Source organism: Haliaeetus albicilla, chromosome 17 (assembly GCF_947461875.1).
Source record: "Haliaeetus albicilla chromosome 17, bHalAlb1.1, whole genome shotgun sequence".
In the NCBI taxonomy this organism is placed as follows: domain Eukaryota; kingdom Metazoa; phylum Chordata; class Aves; order Accipitriformes; family Accipitridae; genus Haliaeetus; species Haliaeetus albicilla.
Genome location: NC_091499.1, coordinates 27,047,149 through 27,071,232, shown reverse-complemented (window position 1 = coordinate 27,071,232; position 24,084 = coordinate 27,047,149). Strand labels below are relative to the sequence as shown.

The window sequence follows — 24,084 nt, the reverse complement described above, 5'->3', positions numbered from 1 at the left end:
CTCCTGGATTTCATTTAGAGAAGACAAACAATTCACAACTATGTAAGGTCTGAGCAGACGCGTGTGTGCCGCGCGTTCACACACCAGCTGGCATTATGCAGCTGAGAGCCACTACTCTGGGAGTGATTTTACCGAAAAAAAAAAATTCACACAGCCCATCAGGTGGCAGCTGGACACATCTAACGCACAGTTACTGCGTGTCAAGGTGAGTCAGAACATGCATGGCAGACAGGAAAATTAAAAAGATTAACTCTCCATCACCAAAAGGCTTCTGGGGCTTGGGGTAGGAGAATCCGTCAAGGACTGATAGAACTGGCCGCAACAATTTTGAACAAAAGTCTGTGAAGAGGAAACATGTAGTGGTCCTAATCAGAACCACTGGAAAAAGGTGCACCACTTTTTCCAGATGACAGAGCCAGTAAACAGCGGAATATTTTCAACAGGAAAGATTAAGTAAGAAAATAACTAAATACATAACCTCTGCTGCTTATAACCGCAAAGCCGTGTAAGACCTACAGAAAGAGAAAGCAGCTTTAAAATCGACTTGAAAATAAAGTTGGAGTAATGCCTTAGTCAATCAGGGCACAGTCAGTAAGCCACATCCGTACTTGTTCTATTAAAAAGTGCTGTTCAGCAGAATTAACTCATCTAGTTAGGGAAACAGCCATTGGGAAGAGAGAGGCACAAGGACACCGCTTCCACTATTACGTGATGGCAATTTACACAACCCACGTGGCATCACACGTGGCCGGGGTGACAAAAGGTTGGGAACATTTTCAGCTTTGTTTTTTATGAAATAGCCAAGGAGCCATTAAATATGGAATTAAAATCTTATACAAATCAAGCACTCCTAGTATAAAGAAATAAATGAATAATTCACAGTGTCCTTTGTTTTTAAGATCTCTTGATACTTGCAATCACCTATTATAATACACTTTTCTTCCTTAGCAGGACTATCAGGTTAGTAATCTCCAGTCTAATCAGTTTTCCTTGGGGCTATATACTAAAAGAGCCAGCTCTGGTCCAAGATGTCCAGTTATTCCCGTCATCCGGCTGATAAATACAGCTGTTAAATGACTGCAAAACCCAACATCAATGGCCCTGTCTTGTTTTCTGCCAACACTTCCCCCCTTTGGTTCAGGAAAATGATGCCACCTTGGAAAGGAAAGTAAGTCTGTTTTCCAGGGATCCTCTCACAAAATTTTGCCTCCTTGTCTTGATTTAATCTTGTCAGAATAAACTCTTAAGTTCATACCTGTAAATGCAGTATACAAACTTGACGACAGCCAAGAAAGCACTGCTGGTTGCTACAGGCATTATGCCTGTGCAGGATATTTTAATGCTATTGGAGATAACTAAGACTAAAGGAAAGCACAGTAGTAAATCATTTCCAGTCACTCACAATCCACTGAGCTTTGTGCCCTAAATATATGCCATATCTGGTGGCCTTCTACCTTTGCTGGGGATTGTGGGTACAGAAATGGGAGACTGGAAGTAAAAGAGCATACCAACCTCTCTGTAACAATTCTGAGGGACAAGGGAAAAGAGTAGAGGTACCTGTCATGACTTTTAATAATCTCTTAAAGATCAAAGGTCCAGATGGAATTTCGTTGCATCTCTCAAAACAACTCCATCCTTAATTGCTATGAGAATAATTACAGGAGATGCCTATCTGAATCTTAAATGGTGAAATACCATAAACGCTATCTTCCATTTCTTAGCTCCGTAGCTAAAATTCTCTTCAAGGATGTGAGCATTGATAAACCGTTCTGGAAAGAGGGACAAAAGCTTGCAGCTCTTTTCCTTTCCTTTATATTCCTGCCTCTCCCTTGCACACAGAACACCATGGCCTTGCTCGCTTGCTCTGAGGGACTGCAAAGGGTCTATAACAGAAGCAATAAAAAAAGATGAAGACCAAGGAGCAACTTAAGCGAGATATTCTCAAAGATGCCATCTGGGGTTGAGTATGATAGCTTCATGCTAGTACTGAACACGATCCTGCAAGTGTCGGAGTTCAAAGTCTAGACTCAGGCTTCTTGCGATGTTGAAGAAAATGCTTTTAATCTCTCCTGTTTTTATAGAACGAGAGTCAAATATTTTCTTCGGGCAGCATTTCTTGCAGTTCATCTTCTGTGCCTTCTGAAATCTTGGGAAAGAGAGAAAGGGCAGAGCTTTTCTGCCCTTAGCTGGATGCTTAGCTGGACACTTTCAGCAACCCTCCCAATAAGCACTGAACGCTGCATGTGCTACAGAGCCTTCATTTTGAGAAACGCATGATCCCCTCCCTCAGGTGGGGATGGAAGGAGTTATGAAGTATAATTCCAAAGATACTGGTAGAAAAGAGACCTTTTGAAGCATTGATGGGCCATGCCAGAAAAGGGTTGAAGGAGTGGAGTAAGAAGTTCCGCGAGCTTACAGCTTCATATTCCTGGTACATTTCTACAGTATTTATAAAGTTTGGATATTAGCCACATTCATCTCATGTGTTTAACTAGAGGAAATGTTTGAGAAAGGCTGTCATAGAATTTAATTTTCTTTCTTCTGTTTTTCATCCTCAGATAGGAGACCAATCTTCAACACCCATCTCATTGAGAAGGGAATAAACTGGTGTCTCCCATCTCTCAGATTAGTGCCCTAGCTCTTAGGTTGTAGGCTTCTCTGGGAGGGGGTTGCTCTCACTTCAGGGCTGTTGAGCAACGCTCCTCATGGAAAACTTTTCTCCTCTTTGCCCTCAGCATCCTGCACTCCTCTCTGAGTCATAGCACTACATCAAAAGGAAAGGTGGTGGGGAATGTACACATTCTCCAGGATATTACTGCAAGGCAAAAGAGGATAATTTGAATCCCCTGAGACTACAAAAACCCCGTGTTGAAGACAGATCTCCAACTTCCTGAGCAAGTGCTCTAACCGCAGGACTCAACACTTCTCTCTTCTAAGCTCTTAAAGACAAGCATGAGGCAGTCCCTTATTCTCGAAGCACTGAAGATCAAGCAAAGTTTTTGTGGCTGTGAATCACACTTTCCTCACATACTGAACTCAGAACTGCAGCCGAGTGCCAAAATCAGAGACACAGAGAGTATTTCATACACATCTGGTCCTCAAATGGCCGAAGCCTCCTTCCAGACGGCAGGCTGGGTGTTACGAATCCAGCTTGTGAGCCCTAGGAAACCTAAGTCTATGTCACGCTACTTACTTATTCTACGAAGAGCTGGATGTCTAACTTGGGTTTGTGAATCACGTTCCCCAAGGCAAGCCTGTTAAAAGTACCTCTGCGGAGCTGGGCAAAAGCATTGCATTTCAAAAGGAAGCTGTCAAGTAATTTTTTATAGTAGTCTTAACCAGAACGTAACACTGGGAACCCCTTGTAAGGCCATGGTACTCTTACAAACTTGCTATCCAAAAAGGCATATCAGTCAGCACCTCTGCTGCAGCTGAATGTGCCTAGAAATGGGCAAACTGTTCATACCCTCCTTCCCTGTTACACGTATCTCTTAGGCCACACAGGCTAATTCCCTATTACTAGGGAAGATCTAAGGCCAGAACCATAACAAATTAGGTGTAGCTGATTAAAAAAAGGTGAAAAGAAACAGTAGGGTTATTTTTTTCCAGGCCTTTCAGTCAATATGCAGCAAATTTGCCCATTCAGAAGATTCATTATAGGAAAGAGCCTTGTCCCTTGATGATGCAAATCTCCCTCTCACCCCCTCTCATGTATCAGTTCTACCTTTCTATAAAAGCCTGACCTGTGCATGATTGCTGGAAAATGATTTCTGATCCTGCAACTGAACCCAGCGGAAGCATTTCCCTCCGCGGGAGAGATGCAGTCCAGTGTTTTGTCAGTATGACCAAACTGGATAGGACCGAGCCTTACCCAGCATAGCAAAACAACTGCCTGAAGACTCGGGGTTTTTTCCCGTTTAGCTGATGTCATCCAGGAAGTAATGGAGTTCAATTAGGAAAAAAAAAAAAAGAAGAAAAAAAGAAAAAGAGAAAAAAAAACAACCCAAAGCGTCAGCCAGCTCAATGTTTCCATGAGGTGGATATGCTGACAAAGTTGTATCCGAAGAGGCTCGTCCAGTGCAAGCCCTGGGCTTGCCACTGCTCTCACTAGATTACTGCAAACACCAGGCTTCATTTGTTCATGCTTTATTTGGATTTTTTTGACACTACTTAAGCACCTATCAATGGCGTTTAAGTTTGCAGCTGCATTGCCTGTTGAACACAGCTAGTCGAAACTGAGCATGTACAACCCTTGGTTCTACTACTTGTGTTTGAGGTATTTTTTTCTGAGATGCTTCCTGTATTTTCATGTTCTTTAGAATATCTTGTACAGTTCTGTATTGTGCCTAAAGTAAATTATTGACAAAAAAAACCAAGGGACTTGCACCGTAATGTTGGGTTGAGGCAGGTTTTTTTTCTTTCAGTCTCCATTGGCTTCATCTTGTGAACAGTGCTGTACTCCAGTAACTTTACATGCATCAATAGTCCCACTGAATAGTTCCCACATGACTTTGCTAGTAACTCTAACATTAGGTGCTAACAACAAGAACGCTCTGCATACAAAATTTAGGGTCTTGTTCAGAGGAGGAGTCCCATTTTAGGGCCTAGATTACTGTTGTCTGTCCTGATTTTGGCTGGGATAGAGTTAATTTTCTTTCTAGTAGCTGCTGTAGTGTTATGTCTTGGATTCAGTATGAGGATAATGTTGACAACACACTAATGTTTTCAGCTGTTGCTAAGTAGTGTTTAGACTAAGTCAAGGCTATTTCAGCTTCTCCTGCCCAGCCAGCGAGAAGGCTGGAGGGGCACAAGGAGTTGGGAGGAGACACAGCCAGGACAGCTGACCCAAACTGGCCAAAGCGATATTCCATGCCATGTGACATCATGTCCAGTACATAAACTGGGGGGGCAGTTGGCTGGGGGGGGGGCATATCGCTGCTCAGGAACTAACTGGGCATCAGTCAAGAAGTGGTAAGCAATTGCATTGTGCATCACTTGTTTTGTATATTCCAATTCTTTTATTATTATTATTATTGTTATTGTACTTTTATTATTGTTATTATAATTATTACTTTCTTCCTTTGTGTTCTTTTAAACTGTCCTTATCTCAGCCCATGAGTTTTACCTTCCAATTCTCTCCCCATCCCACTGGGGGGGGGGAAGTGAGCGAGCAGCTGCGTGGTGCTTAGTTGCTGGCTGGGAAACCACGACATTGTCCTCAGAATGATCATCTCATCACAGAGGCTAGAGAATTTAACAATTTCTGTCTTTGCATACAAAATACCGGTTGCTGCTTCCCTCGTGCTCAGGAAATGAGCGGGATGTCCCAAAGATAGCGAGGAGGGTGGCAGTGAACCCCCGGGCGTGGATTCACATTTAACCCCCGACACCAAAAGAAGGCAAGAGGCTGGTGAGTTCAGAGGGCTTCGGTGGAGGAGCCACAGGAGCAGAACGCCGCGTGATGGTATTTTCAACTCTTGCATCCTTTTATGAAGTGCTACAGAAGTATGGCAACCTAAGGAATTTCTTTAGAATACTGAAGAAAGGCACTTCTTCCAGCAATAAATTCTGCCCCCAAATATTATCATGTAAGTAGTGATAAGTTTTGAGGGCAATCTGTGAAAAACATTATACGCCTACATACATAGCGACTGAAACAGAATATGCTCACTGAAGCTGAGAGTGGTATTTCACCATTTAGGAAGCTTTTTCATTAGTCAACTGCCTTTCAATAGCTAAACTCCATATTTGCTACCTTAAATGTTGCTTTACAAAAAAAAAAAAAAAAAAAGGGCAGCATAGATTCTTATCTCCTTTTCCAAGCAGGCTGAATTCTTCCATCCTAAACAGTTTTATCTTGGCACAGCTATCAGGCTACATTACACATTTCTGGGAAATGTGTGTCAAAATCAGAATGCTTATTGTTTAGTTTAAGGAATAGTTTCACATCTAAATGTGGGGAAATGTAACTCAGGAAAAAATAGGATTTAAAAGAAAACCAGAGTAAAAACTAAAGGAAATGACTGATTTTGCTGGATGCAAAATTGGGCCCCTGCTCCTTCAGTTTCACGTATAATGCTGAAATTTTACAGAAGCATTAGCTTGTATACTTATGGGAGTTTTGCCGGGCTCAGTCCAACAGTTCTATGTAGCCGTCTTCTCTAAACCTGTTTTTAATTCATCTATTACATATTCTAACTTCTAAAGAACGGGATTTAGAAAAGCACTGGGCAGCAGCCTTACTTTATTCCTATTAAGTCAATGGTAAAACTCCCCCTAATTCCACTGGGAGCAGAATGAGGCCCGTGCCAAGCCCATTTTCAAAATCACGTCTTCACAGCTTATGCAATGCCTTCTCCCTGCCCTTGTTTAAAGCACAGACTTCCCTCTACCGTTTTTTTTTTCCCTTGCAAAACCAAGTCGTGCAAATACACAAACAAACCACCCTCAGCATCGTAAGTTCAGGGAACAACCTATCTCACTGTTTTCTTTCTGACTCCCTGGTTCAGATTTTGGAGGAAACATTTAAGTTTATGGCGCTGAACCGCTGTGAAAGTCTAGGTGGGCTCCAAGTATGCTCCAGAAAAGTTGGAGATAAACCGCTGGGTGTTGGCTGGAGTCCCTTTTTCCAGTTAAAGTGACCCAGCATTTCACTGTTTCCCTGCTTCTCACATCCCCACTCTTTATTGCCTTGCTCTATAACACGAGCAAAATAATAAATCGGTTTGGGGTTTGGTTTTTTTTTGGGGGGGGGAAACTTTTCCTCTCGCGGAAGGCTTGGGGAGCTGGATGCGGCGAGTCGATGGGCTCTCAAACACGACACTTCTTTGCGCCAACACCCGTTGCTCTTTCACTTGCGCTAAGCGCAGGCGAAAAGTCGAATTTTGACGCTCCCATCCCCCCGCTCCCCCTGCTTCCTCGCAACCGACGCCACCTTTTACCGCCGGGAACAGAAAACTAAACCCCCGCGTTTGGGGTTTTTTTTTTTTTTTTCCTCCCTTCGCGCACGTGTGTGCACACGCGTGTGCCCGGGCGCGCGTGCAGAAGTGTGCACGGAAGCGGGGGGGGGGGGGGGCGCGCGGGCAGGCGGCTCGCGGGAAGCCCCTCCCCGGCGTCCGATAGAGCGGGAGAACGATCGGCTCCCGCGCCCCGCCCCGCCCGCGCCCCGCCCCTCCCACCATTGGGCCGGCGGCTGCCCCGCCCCGCCCCGCCCCGCCCTGCCCCGCCCCCGAGCCGCCCGGCAGTTCCGCGCGGGCGGAGCGGGGAGCGGCACCCGCGGCGGCGGCGGCGGTCCGGCAGCATGGGCCGGAGCTGACAGCGCCCGCCCCGCTTCAGACGCCGAGCGGCTTCGCCGGCGGGTGGAGCGCGGCCGCGGGGAAGGGGAAAAAAGTTGCCGCTGTCCGCCCGGGGAAAACTTTCTGCCGGCGAGGCGAGGAGGCGGCGGCGGCGGAGGAGCCGAGCCCTCCGGTGCGGTCCCTGCGCGGCGGCGGTGGGACGCGCTGCGCCGCGCTGAGGCGGCGCGGGGGCCATGCCCGCCGCCAGCCTGCTGCCGCTCTTCGGTAGCGCGGCGGGGCCGGGGGCGCTGGGCGGCCCGGCGGGCGGCGGCGGCGGCGGCGCGGGCGGCGGGGGCAGGAAGGCGGCGGGCCCCGGCGCGTTCCGGCTGACGGAGAAGTTCGTGCTGCTGCTGGTGTTCAGCGCCTTCATCACCCTCTGCTTCGGGGCCATCTTCTTCCTGCCCGACTCCTCGAAGCTCCTCAGCGGCGTTTTCTTCCACTCGGCCGCCCTGCAACCGCCGCCGCCGCCGCCCGGCGGGCAGCCCCGAGCCCCGCCGCAGCCCGGGGGCGGCCCGGCGGCGGTGGCGGCGGGCGGGGCGGGCAGTCTGGAACGGATCCGTGCGGACCACGAACGGGCTCTGCGGGAGGCCAAGGAGACGCTGCAGAAGCTGCCCGAGGAGATCCGCAGGGACATCCGCCAGGAGAAGGAGAAACTTCTGCAGGACGCCCGCGGCAGGAAGGAGGCGGGAGCCCCCGGGCTGCCCCAGCGCCTTTTCCGCCAGCCCGTCGGCGCCGTGGGGCAGGAGCCCGCCGACCCCGCCGTCCGGCAGCGGAGGGCCAAAATCAAAGAGGTGGGTGGCGGCGGACGGGGACGCGCCTCGGTACCCACGCGGGGAGGGGAGGGGGGGGCAACAGGTCGCAGGCGGCGGCGTGGGGAGCCCCGAGCCCCCCTCCTCCTCCTCCTCCTCCTCCTCCCTGCCGAAGCGGGGGGTCTGTGTGGCCGGCGCACGTCGGCTTCGTCGCCCGCGGTTGCAGCCCCGCAGCCCGTCGTGCGCGGCCGCGGAGAGAGCGCTGCCCGCCGACACGGCTGCGCCCTCCCCTTCCCAAACCCCCCTATCCCCCCCCCCCCCGTTACCGGCCTCCCCCAGCTGTTGCACCGAAACCCGGGGAGGAGGCAAAGCCCGGCGAACGACGGCCGGGAGCCCCATCGCGATGCGGTTCCGTCTGCGCAGCCCGTGGGGCGTCCCGGGCTCGGTCGCCGGTGGGTGGGCGGCGAGTGTCCCCGTCCCGTCCCCAACCCCTCCTCGGGTGCGGGGGGACGGCGTCCTCCCGGTGGCGGAGGAAGGGTCGCTTCAGGGATGTCGCGATCCGCCTCGGTGTCGCGCGGTTCGCTGTTGGGTCGCGACATGGGCTGGCTGGAAGAGTTGAGGGGATTTGGTGAAACGGAGGCAGTGTGGGTTATAGCGGCACAGCATCCGAGCTGGATGTGCTCCGGCCGGTTCCCTGAACTGCCCCGCTCGTTCGTGCTGCGGGCTCGGTTCAGGTACCGCGGTCAAGTCCGTCCGTGGGGAAATTCGCCAAACTGGGTATAGGCACGACTGTCGCGAGCAGCGCTTGACAGGGTCCTCTGACAGCAGAAGAATTTCCTTGATAATATTGTTCAACTTCCCGTCATTACTGCCCGGTTTATTTATCGAACTGACGATTGCAGCTGCCGGCAGAGATGAGGGTTTATGAATTAATTAGTAGTATATGTTTCCTGTTCTGTGGTGATGGAAATGAGGTAGGAGTGAGACTATAACTCCTGAGTATTTCTGTCTTTGCGAAATATCATTAGCCTTATTCCGACTGATTTATTTTTATGGTGCGTTTGCGCAGAGCGGTCTGAAAAGTGAGCCCAGACATCGCACGGAGCACCAGATAATAAGCTCTCACAAATCTCAAGTTGTGTTCTGTGCTCTGGACTCCTTGCATCAGTTTAACTATTTTAGCAAACCGTGCGGCAGTCATAAGCAGTAAATGCCAACGCAGAGGTATTTGGAAGGGAGAAACTCTCAGGAGTGCGTGGTACAGACCGCAGCTCGAAGTGCGCAGAGGCTACCGTGTCTTCTGGTTTAGTCACAGAGCCTCCCTGAGGCATACGGAACAATTAGAAATACCAGCAAACTCTTTTTCCACTTATCTTGAATTGCCATGTAGAAGTGTTTAGAAGTAACGAGGCTCCAGACCTGATGTACGCGATTCTGTAGTATAGAAGACTGCAACAAGTAAATAAGCAGGAGGAAGAAGATAAATATACAGCTGCTTTTGCTGGCCCTGCTCTGTGCCGGGTAGTCCCAGTTATCTTTTATTATAAACGGATACACGTGTGTATGTGTGCATATATTTGTATGTGTGGGTGTATATGCATGTGTACATACATACCCCAGTATCTCTTCAATTTTCCTTCCTCCCTTTCCATTCCATCGCTCTTTCTCCTTCACTTCTACACAGGAGCCACCGACAACACAGTAACCCCCCAAACCAGATTTTTGGCTGTGTAAGCACAAGAGATGACAGAGGAACTGCACTTTGTTTCCAGATCTTTAGTTTTTCTTCATATCTCAGTATAATTCTTCAATATTATGTGCTTTTTCTGGCAGTCTCTTTTCCTCCTGATTCAGTATGTGACTTTAACATGTTGTTTACTTAATTGCTCTTGCATTTTTGCAGTACCTTGACTAGTTTCATTTTTTCTTTCTTAAAGAATACTTTTACAGTCAATGAAAAAAAAAGTGTTTCCTATTACGTGTTACCTTGCTTCACATTGTTTCATGTGTTGGCCTTTATGTTGCTTTTCTCTGTCTTTGCAAACTCTTGTCTACTTTATGTTGATACTTTACCGTCAAGCTGGAATTCTAATCTGCAGTCTTTTTAGGAACAGTTTTAAATTGTAACTCTTTAAAGTATGAACTTTTGTACTACACTGTACATGCACCAAAGCTGGAATTATCCCTTAAAGCTCCTCTCCTTTTGCCTGGTGGTTGCGTGCTGGAGGTGCAAATGTTAAAGAATCAGCTTTCATAGTCTTTTGAGCCTGGAATTTGCGTCTGCGTTGTATGATGTGTGTCGTATACCTAGAACTCAAAATTTGAAACTATTCATGTGGAGAAGAAAGCAGGCTACTTTAAAAGAAAAGAATGCCAAAACCTACGGTTGTTCCTCCCTGCATTTCTGTCCTGGAAGAGCTCTGTCTCATCAACATGCTGACATAAAGCTGAGAGGGGAGAGAGCTTAGAGAGGTTTTGTTCATTTACTGTTTTAAATTTTAAGTTGAAATAAGTGTTTAGAATTCTAGCCAGTACAATATGGTTTGCTATTACAAAACAATGAAATGCCATGACTTTATAGCATTTCTTAACAAAGTTTTGTTATAGAAATTTGTAACCCTTTTTTCTATGGCATAGTCTTTTGTATTTTAAAAAAAACCTGAAACTTAAAAAAGGTGGGAATATAAAGATTCTTGAACCTTTTTTAGTATAGGAACCAACATAGTATGACAAATAACTAGGAAAATAAGTTGCTAGAAGCTTATCGAGCGAGTGAAAGTCTTGCGGAAATGTGGGCGAAGTGGAGATGGTGTTGCTGTCACTGCCTTCCACTCCGTCCGAATGAGACAGTTGCTCTCGAGGTCTAGCGTGTGGTAACCGTCCCGCCGTGTTACACCCACAGGTGCGCCTCTGCAGATAAGGGACGTGGGCCAAAGACCAGAGATACTGCCGTATTCCTCTGTTTCTCTTCTGATGCCGAGTTACAGGCAAACTCAAAAGAAAGAGGGGCTGGCAGTACTGCCAGCGGTGGGGTTTGCCCAGTACTTCCTATTGTAAAACCGCTGTTGATTGCTTGCAACTGCTGAATTTTTTACTGGCTGACCTGATGGTGCCTGCTCTGAGCGTCTTCCTCATGCCAGATGCTTCAGGAAGGCTTGAGCGAAGAGGCACAGCCGCTTTTGAGCAGAGCGGTGCACTTGTATTTTGTCAGAACTTGAGTTCTTCGGGCAGTTCCGCTGATGCTCTGGTGTCTCCGTGACTTGGGGCAGGGTCTGGGTACCTGGTACACCTCACACTGGTCTCTGTTTTTTGGTGTCCTGGTAGGAGCCCCAGGCTGTGAATGAGGCTTGTAGTCCTGTTCTTCCACTCACTGATTTGAGAGGTGGCCCCTCTTCTGAGCAAGTACCTCCTGTGATATCTGTTCCCCTTCTGTAAAAAAAGGGAGAGTGGAAGGCAATGATGACTCTGTTCCACTCAAGCTGAAAGGCTTCCAGTCTCTGCTCTTGTCACTGTTGGTTGTGGCTGGACGTGACTAGTTCTGACGTCCAGGGAAGACTTGCAGGTACGTAGGCAGTTTGGAAAAGGTGGCAGCTTGATATGAACAAAAGAAGTGATTAGAAGAGGATGGTAATAGTCACAACAGGCTATGGAGGCAGGAGATGCACTGTTTCCATTAGGAGAATCTGACTTTGAATCTTTTCCAAGTCTCATTCCTCTCTCTTACAAAAAAAAAAAAAAAGTGATTGAATTATTTAGGTGTTAAGAAAATAACAAAAACGGAACGCTTTTTATTTCAGAGAAAAGGAATAGAAAACAATGAGTGAGCTAGTGCAGGTACTAGAAGCAATATAATCACATTAGTGCGGTGCTCTGCCCAGGCTAATTAATCCTGCTGAACAGCAAGCTATTGGTGTTGGTGGAGCATCATACTAATGCAGCTGTGCTGTTCTTGGAAGCTGTACATATTATTGTTTGGAGCTGTTTGGACAAGTTTTCAAGATAAAAGCCTCCTTGATAAACTGGAATCGATGTCCGAAGAGCATGATCATGAGGTGCTCCAAATACTTGCACAGCTCTCAACTGTTACAGTCATCTAGTAGAAGGCCTGGCGAGGAGAATTTTATTCACTGGTTCTCTGGTCATTCCTGAGCACCTTTGAGCTCAACAGGGCAGTGGTCGCACGTCAGCAAAACAGACTCCACAGCTGAAGATTAATTACTTCACACTGTCTTTCTATAAAGAACTGAATTGAGGTTGCATTGGCAGTGTGAATTCTGGCGCCTTCTAAGTCCTCAGCATTCATTTTGTTTGTTTGATTGTTTTCTGTGGTGGCTTTTATGTAGTTTAGTTGGAAGTCATTGGGTTAAGCAAGAAGTCTCAGTAATGTTGTGGGGAAGTTCAGAAGTATCTGGAGGAAAGCAAGCTTGCGAGCATGGAAATAAAGCACTAATCAGAGATCTAATACACACTTGACATAGTACTTGGGCGTAATCAGAACTCTCCTGTTAACAAGGAGGAGTGATGGCAAAATTACAGGAGGTGGCTCACTGCTGAAGAAGGGTGGTTGGCCCCCGGTGCCCTCCTGCCTGCTCCCACTGCTTGCTTTCCTATGGGCTGGTGTCCTGGGGCTGCTGCTTGGCAGGGTCCGGTGCCAGGCTGGGGGGAGATTCATTTCATTTTGGTGATTTTGATGAGATACGGTGAGCTCACTAATACTCGTTGCTGACAAAAGAGGAGGGGAAGTCTCTTTCGACTGCATTCTCCCACTGTCTACTTTGCATTAATTCCACTGTAGCCCTCCGTAAGCTGGTTCAGCTCGCTAAACCAGCAGAAAGCTGCCAGAGAAAAAAAGTTGGATGGTTTTCTGCTGAGTTGGCGAGTGGTGAGTTGAAGGCCTTAACGGAAGGATCGACTTGGTGCTGGTTTTGGTTGTGGCGAGGGAACGGTAGATGGAAGAGTTACGAAACCTCTTTCAGTCAGTAACCTTGTTTTAGGAGTTGGTATCTGATCTTCTGGCCTAGCTTCTCCATTAAAATTGAATCTCCGCAGTGTGACATTTGCAGAGTAAAGGTTCAATCTACTGTAATAACCTTCCGTAGCAGGCTGAAGTGCTGCGCTTCAGGAGGCTGTTACCTCCCAGCCCCTTTTCTCAGAACAGAAAAGGGGAAAAGAAACACGGTGGCAGGAATTAACTGAAGCCCCAGCTCCTGTAGACCCAAATTCAGAGTGCTTTTACTGGGAGGAAGGTTGTGGGGGCCTGCATAGGAAGGGAAGGAGTTAAAATGCAGCTGTGGAAGTATTGAGTGGTTTGGGTTTCAAACAGAAAAAGCCACCTGCCTTGATGGTACATTTCTTTAAGAACAAGATACTGTGAAAGGAAAGGAATTAACATGTAATGAGTAAGCAATGTGGCGATTCCTGGTGACATGCTGATGATGCAATGTATTTCGAAAGAAGTTTTCTTAAAGTACTTTGTGACCTTAATGCTGACATCTTGTAGCTTTCATTTAGTTTGTCGAAGGAGTTTAAAATTAATTTTGTCTTCCCCCCCACCCAAGCTTTATTTACCTACCTATAATCTTCAGTATTTTTGTATCTACTAGTTCTTTTTGAGTGTTTTGCAGTGCCTTCCTTCCTGATAAAGACTGTTTATTGTAGTTTTTATCTTTTTTCTTTTTTTTTTTTTAAATGGTTTTATTAAAGACACTAGGGAGGTGAATTAAGTGCCTAAATATGGTGGGTAGATAGGTACCTCATACCCCTAATTTAAGGGCATCCTCATGGGCCTCATAGGCACTTTTCCTGGGTTTGGGGGGAGATTTGTGCTCTTGTGAAGTGGCAGCTGGGGGTGGCAGGGCTTATCTTATGGCACCTAAAATGTCACAAAACAGTAAATAAAGTTACTTGCTTAGGGATGATGTCACTACAAGACACAGAGAAGCTTCATCTGAGTTACTAAGTATGGTTCACTGCGACTCTTGGTCCTGTATGATTCACAACCTTTTGGGTCTGTCACTTGGCAGACCCTATGCGGAGCCAGTTCAACCCGCCGACCAGGCAGAAAGCTCCCCCAGCTTTTGTTGGGTTCGTGGCCTGGTGGGGTAGGAGCCAAAATGGCTTTAGTGGAGGTCTGAGCACAGTGGAAGCAGTGGACCCCCACTAAGCCAAAGCGTTTGAAAGGAGAGCACAGTGGAGGAGAATGGGACTGAGGCATCTTTTTGTCCACAAGACACGGAATAGGGTATGCCTTTGCCAGATTAATGTTCTTTCTGCTGGAAGCCCTTAAGGTCTTTTCACGGGAGGACATTGTTTCAGGTGAGTTGCTTCAGCTCTGGGTTTTGGTTGGGTTTTTTTGAGAACCTGCCAGCCTCTTCTCGGTCAAGTGACTTGAAGTTTCTGCCGTGCAGGCGAATGCCTGTCTGATTTGAACATCGGTCATGAGATGGAGGGATATCTCAGTGAGTGTCTGTGTGCATATCTGACCGGGATAGGGTGTGTTCCTATTGCTAGTTCATGTTTTTTCAGCCTTACACCTGTTTTCTGTGAGATAAGAAGAATATTTAATTTCTTACATTCAGACTTGGTCTATGCTCTCAAGAGGTACCTTTACCAAAACCAACTGAACGTCCTATGTAACGGGATCCTCAGAATTGTGGGGAAGATGAAAAGGCTGTAAACGTTCAGTGGAAGACGTCTGGCTTTCACAAAAAAATCAAGCACATGATTAATTCTTTAACTGAAAACCCACGAGCACATTTTATGTAAAGGCAAAACGTAAATTCCAGACGCACAGGACTGTTTTTGTGAAAGCTAAATAAGGTAATGTAAAGGCGTGAGGTAAAGCTTTAAATGTCTCCTGCGTTTTGGCAAAAGTTTTATTCTCATGGTGATGATTTCGTATTTAATGTTAGTATAGCTGCCTATGGCAGCCACTTAATATAAAGAAATTGAGTAAATCGTAATGCTGGTGAGTACAGTTGCTTAAGGCTGTAGTTCTGTGCTGTGGGCAAACTGAAGCAGAAAAATTCCACTTGTTTATTAAAATCTACCGTTAAGGCCAAAAAATGTCTTATCTCATTCAGGGGGAAAATAAGAGTGGTTAGACAGCCAGGCTTTGATAGCTTCTTTGAATGTTAATGAAAGCACAGCACTATGAAAAGGAAATCATGGACAGACAGGAGACAGCACTTCTTGTGGAAGGTAATTAATGTCATTACAGAAGCACTTGTGTGACTGTTGGATGGACAGGCCTTTTCTTAAAGCTCTCTGAAACATACTGTTGTAAGAATTGTTGTGTGTGTTAACTTTCTGTTTGGTTGGTTTTGTTTGTTTTCTAGCTTGGGGAGACAGCATAGGTGTAAATTTCTGTGGTTTTCATCTTAAATAGAATATCTTAACAAGTAGTTCCTTTATTTACAAATAATCCATTTGTCTCCCTAACTTATTTGGCAGAGTAGGAGTAATACTTCGGGAAGGTGGCTTTGATTCAGTGTTTGCTGCTGTCTAACGGTGCAGCACTTCTCTGGCAATAAACTGCTGCCTGAGATGGTACAGAGATGATGAAACACTCTGGTTGTGTGCTTTTGTGCTAACAAACTCAACTACTCAAATGTGTCTCTGTGTAAAGTATGTTTTAGACATTCAGTTTTGAAGGATTTTCTGATCTATTTCTAAGTTATTTCTAGAACTGTCATTTAACAAATGAAGAAAATAATTGTTGAGGTGGGCCTATGAATTAAGCAATATGGGCAATGTACCAGATTATCAATTTAGGGGTTCCTTCTTTTGTGTTAAAATCTCCTTTATCTACAAAGTTTGTTTAGGTTTTTTGTTTTGCTTGGTTTTTTTTAAGCATGTGATGTAAAGAATGCATGCACGCTTCTTAGAAGCATCTCTTTTTCTGTTTTCCATGACTTTTTATAATTGGGTCTGCAAGTCTGTCATGAAAACATAATTGGTGAGTAATAAAGCGCACGCTTGCCTGAACCAGATTAAATGAAACCTTTTACAGAATTGCGGTTAAGCCGCTGTTGTATCACAGCGCTCGGCAGCCTTGCCTGCAGAGTCCAGAAGACTTTACCGTTCTGAGAAAGGAGTTTGGTTTTCCAGGGGTGAGCGGGGTCTAGTGACTTGCACAGCGACAGGTTGAAGAGCAGAACTTGACCACCTGGATCCTGTTTGGCTGTTCCCCCACTAAACCAGGGGCTGTGGCTGTGTGCTGGGCGAAGGCTGACTTTGCTTCTGCCCATGCTGCAGGTCTTTAGCCTGGGCTAAAGCTTAAACCTGGGTTTTGGAGTCCGGTTCGTGGCTGCACATGGGCAGCTGTGGTTTGCCACTAAACTGCTGCTAATCGCGCTGTTTATTACAGGGGGAGGCTAAACCTGAGACTCCCTGGCTCTGCGTTTAGGTCGCTGGCTGTAAGCTTTTAAAGCAATAGTTGAAATCGAATGCTCTGGTCCAGTGCTGTTTTGAAGGAAGGCAAGTAGGGTAGTAAAACGCCCCGTTTGCCTTCTTGCATCTTGAAATCTTCAGTTTGAACTCTGTTGTAACCAAGAAATGCTTGTACGAAGTAATATGACAACTTGCTATAACTCTCTGCAGTAAGCTGATTGGATTTTATGGCTGGTGTTTATGAAGATACAGGTATTGCTCATTCTGATGCCTCTAATTTTAAAAGCTTTTCAAACAGATTGGATGAGCACATAACCTGCTGTTACATTCTTATAACTGTTAAAGTTAAACATTCACAGCCCTTGTGGGAACACTGAGATATGCAGTCTCTTATGCAAAGGTAACTACAAGTGTAAAATCTACTTTCATTTGTCCTCCCACTCCCTCTTGGAAACTATATGTACCTTGGCTTTTAAATTGTCTTAGGAATAAAGCAAGTGAATGGAAGTCTGGCTTCTGAGAAACTTGGGCCCTTTTTTTTTTTTTTTTTTTAAAATGCAAATCTCTAATAAGGTAAGAAAATACATGGCGATTGGAAGAGATGGTAGGCAATATTGAACAAAGGACCAAAATGATTCTGTGCAGTGAATGAGCTGATGACTATGGAACATCTGGCTGTTACAAGACTTCCTGTGCACATCTCAAAAATTATTTCAGAATAATTAACTTTTTTCTCCGATGCGGGGCAGAAACAGAAGTTGCAATTTCAATGTAAAAGCATGCAGCTTTGCGCTTCTCATGTAAAGATACATGTCGCTGGCATTTAGGTTAGAGGCAGTACTGTGTATTGTTTATATGAATACAGTAGAAAGGAAAGAATGTCTGATACTTTTTTCCAGGATTTTACATCAACTGACTTGGGTAGGGGCAATCTTATTGCTTGGCAACATAAACCCTCTTTTTCAATTATTTATTCAAAGTCAGTATGTGCTTTTAAAACATTGCAATAAAATTGCATTAGATCAGTGTGGCTTGTTTCTTTAATTAGTATTCAGACCACTGCGCGGCTATTTTTTTAAAGTATCTGCATATTTTTCTTTCGCTTAGTCCACTGCATAATAAACATCTCTGTGCCTTTTGAAATTTCTTTTGTTCAGAGACTGCTTTCTTCCAAGGAAATAGGAAGTAGCTTGTGTAAAAGAATACCAAGCTAAAAAACATTTTGCTTTCAAAGTGTAGTGCTTAAGGAGATAGTAATTTTACTATTCACCGATACACACATGCAGATGCAGACCCAGTCTTTAACTCCACTGTCAGTTTTCTCACTGCCTTTGAGCACTGACATCTGTTGATGTACTGAATAGCGATACTAATGATAAAGCTTTGCCCATATTGCTGTCTGTAGGGAAATCTGCTGCTTGTTACTGTGGTTATAGTTCTCCACCCATCTGTGATTTTGAGAATTGCACTTTAAATTTTGTGTTGGACCTAGATAGTAATACTAGATTCGTTCAACGAAAACTTAAAGAAGAGAAATAGATGTTAATCATTTGCAGTGATGGATTTCCGCCCCCCCACACCCCCATCATGCAACAGAAAGCCTAATTACCATTTAGGGAGTAGAAGAGTTTTATACATATTACATATTTAAAAAGTCATAATACTTCAAAGCGGCATACTGCTTTCTTTGTTCTGGTGAGATCGTCTGAAGAATCACCACGGGAGAAACTACGCTATGTAAAGACAAACTGCAAATTGATATTTTTATGTCTTACTCTGTAAAGCTCTAGAGTAAGCATGGCACTGAACCTGAACTGACTCTTCATAGAAATGTGTGTGATCTTGTCAAGGGCTGAAGTGACATCACAGATCAAGCAGGGCATTTCAAAAAATGACCTTTCTGAAGAAAAACCCATAAGTCTCTTCATGCAGTTTCTTTAAAAAAATCACTGTATTCATATCTGTCTCCATATATATGTTTTACGTAAGAGCCAAATATATTGTACAGTTGGTAAATGATAAATTCTGTTGTCCGTAACTGACAATGTAGTTTGTTCGGGGCAAGCTCTGGTGAATAAACACCTTGAAAAAGTAAAAGGCATCGTTTGATTTGGTTGGTTGGTTGGTTTTTTGCACAAATAGTCATCTAAATTGAAAAGATAATTAAACATACACTGCAAGCAAAATCCAGAACATTAGGATGGAGCAAAGAAATCCTTGTATTTCAATAATCAGTTTTGCTCAAGTTATTTTTTGTTATATAAATCTAAACCTTGCAGAAAGTAGATGCTCTGTGAGAAAGCTTTTTAGACTTCATGGGAACAGTTTTCATATGCAGCCTGATCATCTGAAAGCATTATGGAGACATGGTTGGTCTGCATTTATGCACGCTGTAGTCCTGTTTGTTCTTTCTCCCAACCTTCTCCTTACCACAGGATTGTGTTGTTGAGAAGGAGGGAGATTCAGACTTGCCACTGGACCTCTGGAGGCCTGATCTCTTGCTTAGAGCGTGGCTGATTTCAAAATTAAATCAAGTTGCTCAGAGTCTCGGGTACCAAAGCGTGGAAAATCTCTGCGGAGGGAGATTCAGCAGTCCCTCTGGACAAACATATTCCAGTGTCTGAAGACCCTTATTGTAGGCTTTTTAAATTATTCTTGTATCTAGTTAGAGTTTCGCTTGCTGCAACCAGTGACCACTGCCTTTTCTCCTTTCACTGTGCACCACTGAGAAGAGCTTGGCTACCTTTTCTCTGTGGGCATCCACTAAGTCATTAAGAAGCCTTCTCTTCTCCAGTCTGAACAAACCCAGCACCATCTATGTCTTCTCATATGTCATGTGGGGGTTTTTTGTTTTGTTTTTTTTTTTAAATCTCTAATTGGTACAAGGGAGCTGAAGACCAAGAACAGGGCTCCCATTGAGGCATCAGGAATGTCGCATAGGAAGTGTTAATTACTTCCCATCACTCACAAGCAGTCTTGGTAACGGAGCCCACTATACAGTTAGTCTTCATCACGGCCAGGATGCCTTGCTTGCCTGTCGTTGAAACAACAGGTTGTTCACCAGGACCCCCAGGACATTTGTTGCAAAGCTGTTTCCTAGCCTGTAAGTTCCCATCGTGTTCTGTGGCGTGGGATTATTCCGCAATAGGTACAAGATTTTTGCTTTTGCTTTTATTGGGCTTCATGAAGCTTGTCATCTCGCTTCTCCAGGTTGTTGAGGTCCTTCAGGTGGGAGCCCTACTCCCCAGCTTCTTGACTGCTGGAGTTTGGTGTTACCCACGAGGTTGGTGAGGGTGTGTTCTGCTCTGTTCAGATTAACCCCAGAGAAATGTCACTCCTAGCTAGCTGCCGGTTAGATTTTTGACCCATTTACTGCTGTCTTGAGCTTGTCAGTCCGGCCACTTTTTTTCAGCAACCTTGTTGACCGGCCATCTCATCCATGCCGGTTTGGCTGCTGTAGTGCCGAGGGGAAGTGCATCAGAAAGCACGCTAAGGTCAAGGTAAGTGAAGTCTGCTGCTCTGTCCTCATCCACACAGCCAGTGGCTTCATCATAATAAGTAACTGGGTTGGTTGAGCACATTTTGCCCTTGGGAAATTATGCTTGCTGTTCGCAAAGGTGCTTCTGACCTTCATGTTCCTGGAAATAGATTCAAGGAGGATTTGCTCCGTTTTCTTCCCAGGGTTTGGAATAAGGCTGACTGGCCTGTCGTTCCCTGGATCTTCCTTCTTGCTTTTTCCCTCGGTTACCAGGGACCTCTCTTGGTTACTACAGCCTGTCAAAGGTGATCTAGAGAGGCCTTGCAGTGACATCAGCCGAATCCCTCAGCATCGTCAGAAGCATCTCATCTGGTCCCATGGATTTCTGAGCGTCCGTTTTGCTTAAGTGCTCTGTTCCTAGCTTGGTCTTCATTTACCCAACACCTTTCCCCAGCCTCTTGCCACCTAAGCCCCTCCTCGTGCAGCCCCCTTGCTCTCCTGCCGTGGGACGTTGAACGTCGACGATGTCTTCTGGGCACCTTAGCCCTACAGGGAACTCAACTCCCCTGTGGGATCCTGCGGATCAGGTCCCTGAACAAATTGAGCTTGTCCCCCTGAAGACTGGGGTCTTTATTACTTGCCTTCCTCAGTTCCTTCAGGATCCTCAGCTCTCCTGTCTAGCATTTAAATAGGCTTGGGGTTTAGACATTTTGCATTCATGCATTAGTTATTTTGAAGTGAGCTTTGATTATGGGAGGTGGGGTGGTGGAGGGAAATGGTGTGTAGCCTTTTCTGGCTAATTTGCATCTGTGCTACCTCTTGGTTTCATTAGGGAAGCCCAGCAGGCAACTGCATGTTAGCAGGTATTTCGAAATTTTTTAAAAATGAGGAAATGGTTACTGGTCAAACTGATACAGTCAATATAGGGAATTTCCCTTTGAATTTTTGAAATACAAGCTATTGATGAAAAACAGAACTCTTAGTTGCAGCTTTTGCCACTTCTGTGGGTGTGAATGGGTTACTAGCGTACTGACAGGGGCTGGGAGATGTGCCATCCAAGAATCATATGCTGTTTTGAAGCTTCTTCCTTCTACATATCTCTGATCAAATATCAATGACCTGATATTTTTGCATTGCAGATACAAAACTAAGGATGTGAAAGCTAATACAGTGTCAGTTAAAATTGAGAGGTTCAAAGTTTGGATTGTAACTGAAATGGATACCACTGAATTAGATTTAAACCACAGTTCTGTTTGATTTCTTTCTTAAGGGTCTAACTTCATTTGTAAGCACTTAAAATTAGCAAATACTTATTGCTAGCTTACAACCATGTTTTTTGATTAAATTTCCATCGGTTTTGTGTGACTTGTGTGGTTTACAGCAGACACTGTCGGTATTTTTACAGTAGGGTTGTACTACTGCACTGCACTACCAGTTCACAAGAGTCCAACTCTTCAGCATTTGATTTTCTGTCACTTTTGACATCGCAAAGAGGTCTGGCTTTACGGAAGCTTGGTTTTCAAAATGAAGTCTTTCTTTATACTGCCGCATGCTCAGCATCCAAACTCACTAGGCACTTCTAAAAGGGTAGGTTTCCAGTATTACAGCGATACATGAGCATCCCTTCAATTTGACATGCCTATTCTGATTTTGTGATGTGAGAAGCAAAGCTCTTTCCAGCTATAGCAGGGACTATATAACCTTCCTTTTGCCCCAACTTTATGATCCTTTGTTATGGGAACAGTGATCACCCATAGTTTTTATTTGGCGCTTAAAGCAAAAGTGTGGAAAGGTAGCTGTAAAACCTACAGGAGTGCTTCTGGTGGGAATAAGTTTGAGGAAAGGGTCTCTGAGTTTTGGAAAGGAGTCAAGCTTCTTTTAACTTTTGTTGGACTTTTTTTTCCTTAAATTGTCTACTACGTGTGTGTGTGTGGAGGTTTCATCAAGAAAGTAAGTTATTCTGGATCTTGTTTAGCAATCCAAAGCATGACCAGTGGCTGCGTCTCCACTTTTACATTTTTGATCTGTGACTTGAAGTGAAAATTCAGCATTTCATTTTCTGATGTAAAGCAGGTCCTGTAGTCTAATCTGTTGAAGGTCACACCACTTCGGTCTCTTGCATGTGAAGAGAAACTTTAGATGAATGGTCTTCTGATCTATATGTGCTGGGCATTGAAAAAACATTTTTTTTGTTAGCTGTAGTCTTGATCATGAGAACCTAGAAGGACACAACTATTACAAAGTTATTTTAAACACATAGTAGTGGACTGCAAGATGTTAACACATGTTCATTTCGGAGTGACACTATAGTAGCTTCCCGGTGTGCTAATTCCCTGTGACTGTGTTCTGTGATGGGGGGGATTTTGTGGAGTTTTTTTTCTTCCCTTCTGTTTGAACACAGTGCTTTTGTGATGCCTATTTTATTCTTTATTTGCCGTGAGGAGTCTTACACACTTCAGATTCATGCCACTGTTTGAAAAATGAGTATGTTTTATTTTCTGAGGAAGGAACAAGGCCAGCGGCTGATGTCTCAAAACCAGCTTTGAAAGTCCTCCGTGTTCGTGTGAACGCTGCGGTGCAAATAAACGGGGACGTGATCTATTACCTCAATGTCAAGCACGCCCAGTGTCTGTTTTACCAGCCCTACCTTATGTCCACACGGAGAAACATTTCCCTAAGAACTTTGTAGCTGGTTTTACTGCAGCTTCACCGATAATGATTCTCTTGTACTCTGTAACTTCACATTGCCATTAGTCCTGTGTTATGTGGGGAACTTCTGCAGGCTGTAAAACGAGCTGTGAATGTGCTATAATCAGAAAGAAAATAACTTATTCATAGTTTCTCTTGGATATTCCTGCTGTGCTTTAATATCCAGTTTCAAATACGCTGTTTGTAGGAAACATCCTGGGTGTCATTGTATGTGCTGTTTTCAAAACAACTGGGAATTTGTTATGTGCTACCTTTTCTACCACCACATTACCCTCCCCCCAAAAACCCCACTCAAATTTCAACTTCTGTCTCTTCTTTAAAATAGTTAAGGACTTGACTGAATTCCCCAAAGATGTTGTATAGAAGGAGGAGGGAAACTTTGTGGGTTTTCTGATGGGATAAGGAACAATGAAAGTAATGTGAAAGAAAACTTGCTCATCTTTCATTTGAAAACTAACAACTGGGAACATCACGGCTGTCCTACATTTTACCAAAGAAACTAGCATATAAAAGAGTGTTTGGAGTGAAGTGGAGTGTGTGTGTGTATGTATATATAAATACATAATGCATGTTAATGAAAAAGAGACCAAAGAAAAAGCTCATACCTTAATATGTAGAATTATTGCCAAAAACGTAGAGCCAAACTATAATTTTTGCCACCTTTTTAAACACGGTAAAGAGGGTCGTAGCATGCTGTATCTGTACAAATACTGTCTGTATTTGCTCTTACTGTAATTAGCGTGAGTGTTTCACAGCCATTCGGGCTTGTATATGAGACTGAAACCTGGGAAATGCCCTCGTTTCAGCTGGTGGGTAGGGAGGAAGTGTTTGGTAGCTTGGATGATGAAAGGTAGTTCTTGAAACATACTGTATAGCTATGTATGAAGATGTACTAATGACTTTATCGTGTGAAGTCTGATTAAATGTTTTATTATTCGTATATCTTACCTTTTGCCCTTCAGACTGCTGGGCGGGAATAACATTTCTGATCTTCAGAAGTGCTACTACTAATTAAATACAGACCTCTTTGGATAAGAACAGCATTTGCTTGCAAGTCACAACATCTTTAAAAATAAATTTTATTCACTATTTTATAGCTTACTGAAAATCCTAATCAGCAGTTCTTGATCAGCTTTTTATACAAGGAATTTGATAGCAACTACTTTGTACAGTTAATCCATGTAGTTAATCCCTCTTACTTGGGGACATACTCGGTTTCATTCATGCTCTCCAGCTTTTGTGATATGGTTAGCGTTACTGAAGCAGCTATGATCTCGGTACTACCTCCAGGTGAATTTAGAAATATTTTTTTTTTTTTCTAGCAGAATTTTCATTTCTCTTAGCATCTATCCCTAAACCTACTTGGTTCTGTTTCTATGGACAAATAGTGAAAATACATGTTGTGAGGAAAAGCAAGTAATTT

The 24,084-nt window shown here is 44.6% G+C and overlaps 1 protein-coding gene across 1 annotated transcript in view; it reads left to right on the top strand.

Annotated features, from left to right (window-relative positions):
• The first annotated feature begins 7,249 nt into the window (after window positions 1–7,249).
• MAN1A1 (mannosidase alpha class 1A member 1) overlaps window positions 7,250–24,084 on the top strand; it is a 149,743-nt gene continuing 132,908 nt past the window's right edge. The window contains exon 1 of the mRNA XM_069805137.1: window positions 7,250–8,125. Coding sequence (XP_069661238.1) covers window positions 7,529–8,125 — 597 coding nt within the window. The 5' untranslated portion in view covers window positions 7,250–7,528. The remainder of the gene's footprint in view (window positions 8,126–24,084) is intronic.